The following is a 10582-nucleotide window of genomic DNA, read 5'->3' as shown; positions in this document are numbered from 1 at the left end:
AAGTGAACATGTTTGATCGAAACACCACAGGTTTGGAATGTGAATCGAGGATAAAACAGTTTGCTTTTTGGGAAAGAAGCCTCTACATTTAAACGTGTACAAGTGTGTATATTTTGATTTTTTTGTCTTTTTGTATACATATTCAAAATCATTTGCTCAGCTGGACTTTTGTGTGTTGGCTGCTATGTAATTCATGAACAAACAGTAGGGTAGATTGACTTAATATTTAAAGAAAAAGATTGTATAGTATATTTGTTTTGTAACAAGTTTCTGTAAATATAAAAAATAATTTATACAGTTATTTATAAGAAACAATGTGTCAGACTCTGTTCTTTCCACTCTTGAACAACAAAAAACATGGCAGTTTTCTTTCAGTTTTATTATATACTGTACATAAAACAAAAGTCAAGTTGCTTTCCAGAAAAGATACTGAGATTGAACAAACGTCAGCACAGACTGGACTACATGTTGATCACTCTAGACAGCTTCTGCACTCTGTTCAGCAGGAGATCTCCCTTCTTTATGGTTTCCTGGTACTGCCAGTTCTTACTATCAGGTCTGAAAGCAAGACGATAAAGAAGGGGTTTACAGTAAATGTAGTGCACGATTAAATACTTAACGCGTGAGATATATGAACATTTAAATCTCACCTGTTGGTTTCCACGATTTCATTGACTTTGTCGATCTTGCAATGTAGGCGGCCTGCAGCGATGAATCGTGAGAGTTCCCTTGAGAGAAAGAGACCAAACATGAGCTTAGAAATAGCTTGAAGAGAGACAGGATTGTGCTCCGGGTTGAATGTAACGTACTGGTCGATGAATTCTGTGCTGACTCCAAAAGCCTCTGCCATATATCCCAGTGTGAGGGATCGGTAGGATTCCAGCAGCTGGCTATAGGCAAGGATGCGCATCTCACGAACATAGTAACGGTAGTGAGGCGCGAACAACCAGTCCTGCTTCATCTCCTGTTCTACTCGAGCTAAAGGAGAGAAACAGAATATTTTGATAAATAGCTAGTCTTTTTCCTCAAGTAAAAATCTACTTTCAATAAAAGTATCTGGTAAAGTACTTACTCTTATGTAAACAATGATACATTTATTTCATACTTAAAGTGTCTAACATTATCCTGTTTCTCTATAACTTACCCAACGACTGAAAAAATACAGAATAACGGCACTCGTACAGAGAGAAGAGATACTGACGGACGGAAGGTAAACTGTGCAACACCTCTAGGATCTCAGCACCTTTAATCACCTGACAGATCAGATTAACAACACTCATGTTACACAGTAATTCCGATTTGTAAATTATATCAATGAATATTTATTGCACATTGTACCTTCTCTCTCAGGTCCGGCCGCTTGAGTGCTATCATACACACATACACAGTGTATGTAACAAACGTCTTGTAGTCCATAAGCTCATAAGAGGTAAATGTGGAGACGGTATCCAGAAAAAGCTCTGCTGCCTGCTTGAAATCACGGATGGCCACACAGTAAAGACCCTGATACACCTTCAGGCGATTCCTTCTGTCCCAGTCTCCGCCTTCCTCGATCAGACTGAAAGCAACGTGAGAAACTGTAAATATATTCACTGTTCATGTGTCAGGCTATACTTTAATGTGTGTTGGACATTTTTTTTTTTTAAGTACCTTTTGGCTTTCTCAGTGTTCCGGGTGATGAGGTCATTGTCCATGTAAAACAGGCCAATCCTCAGCAGGTAAAAGACAATATCCAAGCGATGCCCAAGGGCAACGGTCTTGTCATAAGTCTTCCTGAAGGCAGTCAGGGCTCCTTCCTAATTGACGGAGAAATATTAAATAGTAAATGCAAGAAATACAGACAGAATAAAAGCAGAAAATAATTATTTAAATCAGTACATTTAAAAAACACAAATAGTGTACAACAAGCTAACTTTACATTGAAGAAAGATTCAAGCATAAAATACAGATTTAGTTCAGATGAAAAGATAAAACGGAAAATCCAATACACCCCCTTAAAGTTTGGTCTTTCAAAAATTGCTCAAGCAACTATTTGTATATTTCTCACCTTATCACCAATGCGTATGAGATATTCAGCTTTGGCCATCATGGCATCTCTGATCTCACTTTCTCCGAGGCTCTTCTCAGCATCTTCCAGAACATCATCAAGTCGTTTCAATTCCTCCTCATTGGCTTTCTTCATTTTACTCAACAGATCCGTGTCCACCTGCCATTTCAGCTCTTTGCATAGGGCTTCATAGTACGGGGCCATGTCTACAAAACAATTACAGAGATATAATGTATCTTCATCTTGTCAGTATTTTTACATTCTGGCTTGTGGGGGTGAACCCCGCACGATTTAATTCCTTAGCCAATATGTGACACCCAATTGAACACTGAGCTTACGAAGTGAATTGGATAAGATATTTCCAAAATGTGAAGATCGTAGGAAATATAACGTTACATAATGTTAACTGCTAGAAGAAGACCAAGCAGGACTGAGAAACATCGATCGACATAATGACAAGAGCATATAGAAGGTAGACTAAGTTATGTATCTTACTGTTACACTTGTCTTACTAACTTGTATATTATAAAAACTAAGTTACGAGGAAAACAGTATGCAATATGAGACGACACGTAAATCAAATAAAAATAAAAATCTTAAGAACAAAATAACAATCAAATAACAATTAGCAGCTAATAAGCTAGCATGCTACGTGATTTAGCTCTTCAGCTAACTGAACCCCCAAAATGATTACACGACCCCCCGCGAGAAAATATATTACAATAATAAAAAACTTTAACTACCACATATGCAAAATGTGTAACTTAACGTACTGTTTTGTTTGATGGCATCCATCAGCTCGCTTTTCACTTTAGCATCATGCCTGTGATCATCGAGAGTCAGTAGAAACTTCAGCTGAGCTATCCTGAGATTGGGGTTTTTAGGTAAACCCTCTTCCTCCAGGTTCTCCAAAGGCATTTCTGCAGAGTTAAAAGAGATCTGGTAACGGACAGGTGTATATGTTACGGCTGGATGTGATAGTGGTAAAGTGAAGGCAACGATGACTAGGGGGAAATCTAAACAAAAAATGTGAATTCACTTCCTCCACCTTTAGACAACGAAACAAGGAAAAGAGCGTTCGTGGAGTATGAGAAATGCCTTTACCGCCCCCATCTGGGTATATTTTATATCGCACAGTTTCAATTATGGCACGTGCACCCTAAATCTCCGAATGGGCTGTGTGCCGTATATCTACTTGGAGAATAAAGGCGTTTGTATCACAAAAGAAGATATTTTGAAGAATGTTGCTAACCGAACAACGGCGGTACCCATTGACTTGCATTGTCTGAAGTGTAACTATTGCCGTTTGGTTACCAGCATTCTTCAAAATATATTGTTTTGTGTTCTGCAGAAGAAAAAAGTCATATAGGTTTGAAATGGCCCGGTTTCACAGACAAGGCTTAAAGCTAGTCCCAGACTAAAATGAATGTGTGACATGTCTTAACTGAATATAGCTTGCCAAGAAATATCTTAAAATATATCAGTGCCATTGTTTTGTCTCAAGATGCACACAAGTAATGTATTCTTATAAGGCATTTTATAAAAGTGACATAAATATCTTAATTCAACTAAGGCATAGTCCTGGCTTAAGCTAAGCCGTGTCTGTGAAACCGGGCCTACGAGTATAAGGGTGAGTAAATGATAACCGAATTTTCATTTTTGGATGAACTATCTATCTATACTTTTTAACTCAACTCAACTCAACTCAACTTTATTTATACTGTATAGGCTAGCGCTTTTTACAATTTTCATTGTTACAAAGCAGCTGTACATGAGACATATTGACCAGCAAAACAATTAAAGTTGTACCTGTAAAAACAAGAAAAAGGTGAAAACAGAAGACAGACACACACACATACAAAACACTCCACACACACAATATGCACACGTACTAACACACTTAGACATAGAGACACACACACGGACGCGCATGCATGCACACACACACACACACACACACACACAGACAAGCACGCATGCACAGTGAAAGCACACATTTAAGATAAAGGAGAGAGAAACACAGGTCAAATATTAAACAGACTATAAATACCTATATACAATATTAATTAAGTAAAACTTTCTAAAAATTCTAAAGCAGCCCCCCCGGCCAGGCAAAACTGTATGCAAACGGTGGTGAGGAACCCAAAACTCCAATCGAGAAAAAAAACCTCAGGAGAACCCAGGCCCAACCAGGGGATTCACGTTCCCCTCTGGCAAAAGCTGCTGCCTCTGCACAAGCTCGACAGTGCTTGCGCAACAAGGCTAAATAAAAATAAATAAACTTACTAATAAGGTAAATTATAGATTTAAAATTATCATTAATAATCTAATAGCATTTGAAATTTTGTAGTGAATAAGTGTCAAGTGACCCCGTCCTTCTTTATCCAGCTCTATCATCTCAGCTCTTGTCAGGTCCCCACTTCCCATTCTCCGCTCTACCATCAGGTCAGGCCATGAACTGCATCCTGCTCACTGTGGTAACCTTGGAACAATGACAAGACTGGCTGAGAGTAGAGTACTGTTCTGCACTCTTTGATCTAACAAGGACATCAGTTGTGTTTTTGGTTGCGGTTGATCTAACTAATGCAGCCTAAACCCTCTGAAGATTTATATTATGGAAGAGTAGTGTATGCAAGATTAAAAAGATGCGTCTTTAGTCTAGATTCAAACTGACAGAGTGTGTCTGCCTCCCGGACAGTGCAGGGAAGACTATTCCAAAGTTTAGGCGCTAGATAGGAAAAGGATCTACCACCTGCACTTGATTTTGAAATTCTAGGTATTACCAACTGACAGGACGCCTGAGAGCCTAATGCACGTAATACAAGAGGAGTTTACTCAAGTACTGAGGAGCTAAACCATGTAGGACTTTATAGGTAATAAGCAAGATTTTAAAGTTAATGCGATGCTTTATAGGTAACCAGTGCAAGGTTGACAGAACCATGCTAATATGTTCATACTTTTTTGTACGTGTAAGAACTCGAGCTGTCGCCTTTTGGACCAGTTGGATTTTTTGTAATAAGCCTGCAGGGCAACCACCTAACAGTGCATTACAGTAATCTAGTCTTGATGCATGAATTAACTTCTCTGCATCTGACATTGACAGCATATGACGTAGTTTAGATATATTCTTAAAATGGAAAAACACAATTTTACAGGTGTTGGCAACGTGGCTCTCAAATGACACATTACTATGAAATGGAACGCCAAGATTCTTAGCTGATGACGAGGGTTTTATGGAACATCCGTCAATAGTTAGACAGTATTCTTGGTTGTTATGCATGGCAGTTTTCGGTCCAATAAGTAACACTTCTGTTTTGTCCGAGTTCAGTAATAAAAAGTTGTTACTCATCCAGTTTTTTATATCGCCTATGCATTCCATTATTCGATGGAACTGCTGTGTTTCATGAGGCTTTCATGTTTCATGAATTAATTTAATCAATTTTAAATTATTAAATTGTCTTTAGTTTGCTAGTTTTCATTGAAATGTATATATACACATATGTTTAATCTAACTGGTGACTGGTCACTTTTAGGGGGTAAAGGTGTTATATTTGTATGTACCTTGGTCGGTTATGTAACCCCCTACAGTAGTGATTCATCCTGACTTTTCTATTAAAGAAGCTGTTTTTGCACCATCTGACAGAAAGACCTTTATCTCCCTTTGTTTTTATTTTCAAAAATAGAATATTTGTATTGTGAATATATTTCTTTATTTATTTTTTCGTTTGTTTCTTTATTTTGTTTCTTTGTGTTATATTTCTACATTTTTTTTTGTTTTTGTTTATAATAATGTTTTTTGTCACGGTATTGGGTGGTGAGACAAAGACACACAGGAATGGAGGACCCAAACGCAGATGGCAGGTAGGGGGTTAACACAATGCTTTAATAAATAATAACAAAAAGACAAAACAAAAACCCATGATGGGGTAAAACAAGAACAAGGGTATTCACAAAATCAGGTAAGGAGAAACACAAAATACCTGGACACCCTACAAAACTACATATAACAATCACATTGGAGTACGAATAACTAAACTGGACTAACACAGACAGAAACGCACCCACATGAGACGAATGACAATAAACCAGCACAGGACAGAAGACTCGAGGGCATAAAATAGGGAACTAAATCAAGAGGGGACAGGTGCAGGCCATGAAAACATTAACCATCAATAATGGGGAAACGAGAGGGCGGGGACAAAAACGAGACCTGAGTATGGCAGGCCATCCGTACCAAAATATCTCTCTCTACATGAAACATGGGGTTCTGCCATGATCCCGCCACTAGACCAACAGAAACATAACAAAAAGCGGCAGAATCATGACAGTTTTTATTATGCACATTTTGATTTAGTTTACTTTGCATCTATTGCCATCCATTTCCTAAATGAACCCTTAAATGATGACAAACCCCAGTTTGGGAGACTTTGATGTAACACATTGTTCTATGGCCAACATTACCTAAGTCTCCCTAATGGATAGTATCAATCACAACTCGAGAAAATCTGCATTCAAAAACTGAGCAACTTTTAAAAACAATATTTCCTTTGCAATTATTCCAAATAAATGTTTACAATAAATCTCTCACTTACTGGCAAGAGAGGCAAAGTCTGAATGCTCACTCTAATGTCAAAAATTAATCTAAAATGCTCCAAATGCTTAACAGAGATCACGTTGCATTTTGTATGGAAGTTCAGATGCTACATGGACGCGCAACAAGCAGATCAGCATGAAGAGTGCATTTAAAGAATTGGTAAGAATATGTTCTCTTTAATTATATTTCTGAGCCACACATCTTTTAAAGCTGATTCACTGTTGTCTAACTATGTGAACAACATTTAACTATATGTTTAAATATGTCATTCATGCTTAAACCACAGTCTTCTGACAAAAGGCTAAACATTGCACAACAGCATGCCAAGTTGTGTATGTTAAATTAATTAAAGAGTGGTTATAATTTTAGGTTTGTGGGAAAGCACTGGTCCTCATTGTTGTGCTTGGGTTTGCTGGATCATATCAGACTGGATTTCATCTCACAGTGATCAGCTCTCCATCTCCAGTGTGTGCACTCAAAACGAGCTTTCTTTAAAAAAAAAACTACATTAACATTTTAAATTAATGTATTTATATACAACCATTACATTAGAAAAAAATACTTTACAATCTGACCTGAATTGAAAATCAAATAATATGGCATTCATAACTGTTTTTTGTCAAATCTGTTTGTCTACTTTTCCACAGTACATTCAGAGCTTTATCAACAGTAGCTGGACATATCGCTATGGGGAATATCCAGGAGAGAAGACTGTCACCCTTATCTGGTCTGCTGTGGTTTCTCTCTTTGCTGTAGGAGGACTTGTAGGCTCCATGACTGTCAGATGTGTAACCAGTCACCTGGGAAGGTAATGCCACTTTTTCCATTTTGTCACCCTATTCTGTTTTCGAATAATTTATATTATAAAAAGTGATGTTGAATAAGCTTTTTGGATCTCATAATCTGAATACATTAGGCCTGTGTAAAAAAGTGCATTTGTGTGTTTTCCTCAGAAAAACAGCCATGCTCTTCAACAGTGGGTTAGCAGTTGTGGTTACAATATTCATGTACATAAGCAGACCCACAAACTCATTTGAACTTCTCATGTTTTCGCGCTTCCTGTTCGGATTTACATCAGGTAAACAGACACCCTTTGAATGACAAGAACAGGACAGACTAGACTGTGTTTGTTTAATTGTTTAAAGTCATTTTCTGTTGCCCCTCATGAAGGGTTAGGTGGAAACATTCATACGCTCTATCTTGGAGAGAGTTCACCCAAAAAAATTAGAGGCATGGTGATACTCACAACTGCTACGTTTCTGTTCTTCGGTAAATTATCAGGACAATTTGTGGGTCTGAGGTAATATTTAATGATTTATCTTGTCTCAAAAACAGTCTTACTCTCATACTCACTACTTTTTAATTGCTACTTTGAAAGCATCTCATTAAGTTTCTTGTTGTTCAGGGAAATTCTTGGCCGTGAGGAATGGTGGAACATTCTGCTGTGTGTCCCAACATGTTTCTGTGCAGTTCAGATGGTAATCCTGCCGTTCCTCCCCGATGCGCCCCGATATATTCTAATAGAGAAAGGAAACAAAGAAGAGTGCAGAAAAGGTGCTTTAGTTTAATTTACATCTTTTGAGTATGTACTATACTGTACTGCATGTGATGATTTTTTAAATGGAATTCAGAAAATTACATCGATCGAATACCATTAATAATGTTTTGTATTTCTGAATTTAAACTTTTTTGAGGTAAGCTGTGTTACTGTAGAGTATCTGGCGATTGCTAAAAATCGGAACATTTCTTCATTTTATTGTCATTGACTCATTGAGTGCTTTTGTCGGCAGCACTGCAGTTTCTGTGGGGACCAGGAGAATATAAGATGGAGATTGAGGAGATGTTAGCCGAGCAGGCGGTCATTCAAGGGGAACACAGTAAGAGTCTGCTGGATATGCTGCGGGTGAAACATCTGCGCTGGCAGGTCCTTTCTCTGCTGGTCATATGTGGATGCATTCAGTTTAGCGGCATCACTGCTGTAAACCATTTAACCTTCATTCAAAAGTTCAGTACATATGTGATATATATGTATTTATATATGTGTGTGACATTTGTCACTCTCTTGCTCACAGATCACTTCCTTCTCTTTCAACATCTTTTTGGAAGCCGGTATTCCAGTAGATAAGATTCGTCATGTCACATTGGGCGTAGGCACCTCTGAAGTTATCACCTCAATAATCTGTGTATGTCCCAGAGCTGGCTATGAAAGAAATGCTATATTCTTTTCTTTAAAAGTGTGTTGTAATGTAATGTGTATTTACACGTATAATTTATAGTTTCTTTGGATTCTTTTGTGTGGTTATAAACAAGCGTGTGTGTGTGTGTGTGTGTGTGTGTGTGTGTGTGTGTGTGTGTGTGTGTGTGTGTGTGTGTGTGTGTGTGTGTGTGTGTGTGTGTGTGTGTAGAGCTTCCTCATTGAGAGTGTGGGGAGAAGGGTTTTGTTGTGGATTGGGTTTGGAGGGATGTCAGTCATCATGGCATTAATCACTGTTACTCTTTACCTGAAGGTGAGTCTCCATCACATAACAGCTGTCAGTTCACACAGAACAGACCTTTATCATCATGTCCCTGTTTCATCTGCAGGACTCAAGCTTTGTAATTCCATACATCACAGTTTTCCTCATTTTTCTTTTTAATGTTTTCTTTGCGGGAGGACCAGGTAAACCATTACATATTGCGTCACACTGATTATATAGTGTTTAATCAATACAAAAAACTTAAATCAATCTGATTAACAGCTGCAGTAACCCAACCCTTCACCAGTGAGATCTTCATCCAGTCATACCGTCCAGCTGCATTTATGTTTACCGGGATCTTGCGCTGGCTGGGGGTCGCCATATCTGGATTTATGTTTCCATTCGTAATTGTAAGTTCTTAACCATTTCACGGCTTCAAAATATAACTGACCTGAAATCCATTGTTTTGGAATGAAGCGTTTATTCCCAACCATTTCTGTCAGACATACCCACAGATCATCATAGGAATAGGTAGCTTTGAAAATGCATCATGGGTCATATGTTTTATTAAGGTTTTACGTAATAAGGAGCTTTCACCATCATCTATAGAGTCAGCAATGAAAGAGCAATTCTTGAATGTGTGTCTTATTATATGTTCTTATTCTAAGCAATGTGTAATGTCAGGCTTTCAGCTGCTCCTATTCACTGTTCTGCATGTGTTCTGCAGGCCGCCCTGAAATCCCTGAGCTTTGTTCTCTTCTCCTGCGTTTGTCTGATAGCTGCTCTCTTCGTCTTCTTCGTCCTTCCTGAAACTAAAGGCAAAACTCCTCTAGAGATTTCCCAAGAGTTTAAGAACCTTCGAGTCTGTGGATCATCTGAAGATGAGGTCTTAGCGATAAAGCTGTGAAACTCGGGATTACTCTGCACATCTATGTCATTATGGATGGATATGAACAGGAAAGGAAAATATTACCTATTTATATTATATAAAGGAAATAAATGTGACTGTGTATTTTATTGTATATTTGTGTATCTGCATTTGTATAGGCTACTGAATTAATAAATACTGGGCATAAATTATTCACCTGAGTTGTAATGACTTTAATATAGTGAGGGGACTATTGTCAGTTGCTTCTAATATGACACACCTGAATCAACTCACCAGGTGTATTAATTATGGAGACATTCACAACATTTTGGGAGAAGGCTAATGAGTTCAGTTGTGTATACTTTTCCCATATCTGATTTACTTATTATAAGCAAAAGATGTAATTACATTTTATCCGATTAACCGATTAATCGGAAAAAACAATCGCCCAACTAATCGATTATCAAAATAATCGTTAGTTGCAGCCCTAGCTATAACAAAATATTATTCGATGTTGCAGTTTAAATGTATCAACTTTTTAAAAATCTTCCAGAGAAGTCTTTAGGATTTTTTTTCTTTGAGACTTAACATTGTTTGAATTATAAAATGCATAATGT

At 37.7% G+C, this 10582-nt stretch overlaps 2 protein-coding genes across 2 annotated transcripts; one reads left to right on the top strand and one right to left on the bottom strand.

Annotated features, from left to right (window-relative positions):
* Window positions 1-361: 361 nt before the first annotated feature.
* On the bottom strand, window positions 362-3094 carry psmd6 (proteasome 26S subunit, non-ATPase 6). Its single transcript, XM_057361462.1, has 8 exons — window positions 2821-3094; window positions 2048-2253; window positions 1651-1796; window positions 1339-1558; window positions 1145-1253; window positions 810-978; window positions 651-728; window positions 362-558 (listed from the first exon to the last, which is right to left on the bottom strand). Exons 1-8 carry the CDS (start codon window positions 2963-2965, stop codon window positions 462-464), a joined length of 1170 nt encoding a protein of 389 aa, XP_057217445.1. The 5' UTR covers window positions 2966-3094; the 3' UTR covers window positions 362-461.
* slc2a9l1 (solute carrier family 2 member 9, like 1) lies at window positions 2405-10177 on the top strand. The gene is made up of 13 exons (XM_057361461.1): window positions 2405-2519; window positions 6714-6800; window positions 7011-7106; window positions 7289-7449; window positions 7595-7719; window positions 7812-7941; window positions 8047-8195; window positions 8432-8619; window positions 8714-8824; window positions 9047-9148; window positions 9225-9300; window positions 9380-9507; window positions 9825-10177. The coding sequence occupies exons 2-13, from the start codon at window positions 6777-6779 to the stop codon at window positions 10002-10004; spliced, it is 1470 nt and encodes a 489-aa protein (XP_057217444.1). The 5' UTR covers window positions 2405-2519; window positions 6714-6776; the 3' UTR covers window positions 10005-10177.
* The last annotated feature ends 405 nt before the right edge of the window (window positions 10178-10582 follow it).

Source organism: Triplophysa rosa, linkage group LG20 (assembly GCF_024868665.1).
Source record: "Triplophysa rosa linkage group LG20, Trosa_1v2, whole genome shotgun sequence".
Lineage (NCBI taxonomy): Eukaryota > Metazoa > Chordata > Actinopteri > Cypriniformes > Nemacheilidae > Triplophysa > Triplophysa rosa.
Note: the sequence above shows the minus strand (reverse complement) of the source record. Positions and strands in the feature narration are given on the sequence as shown.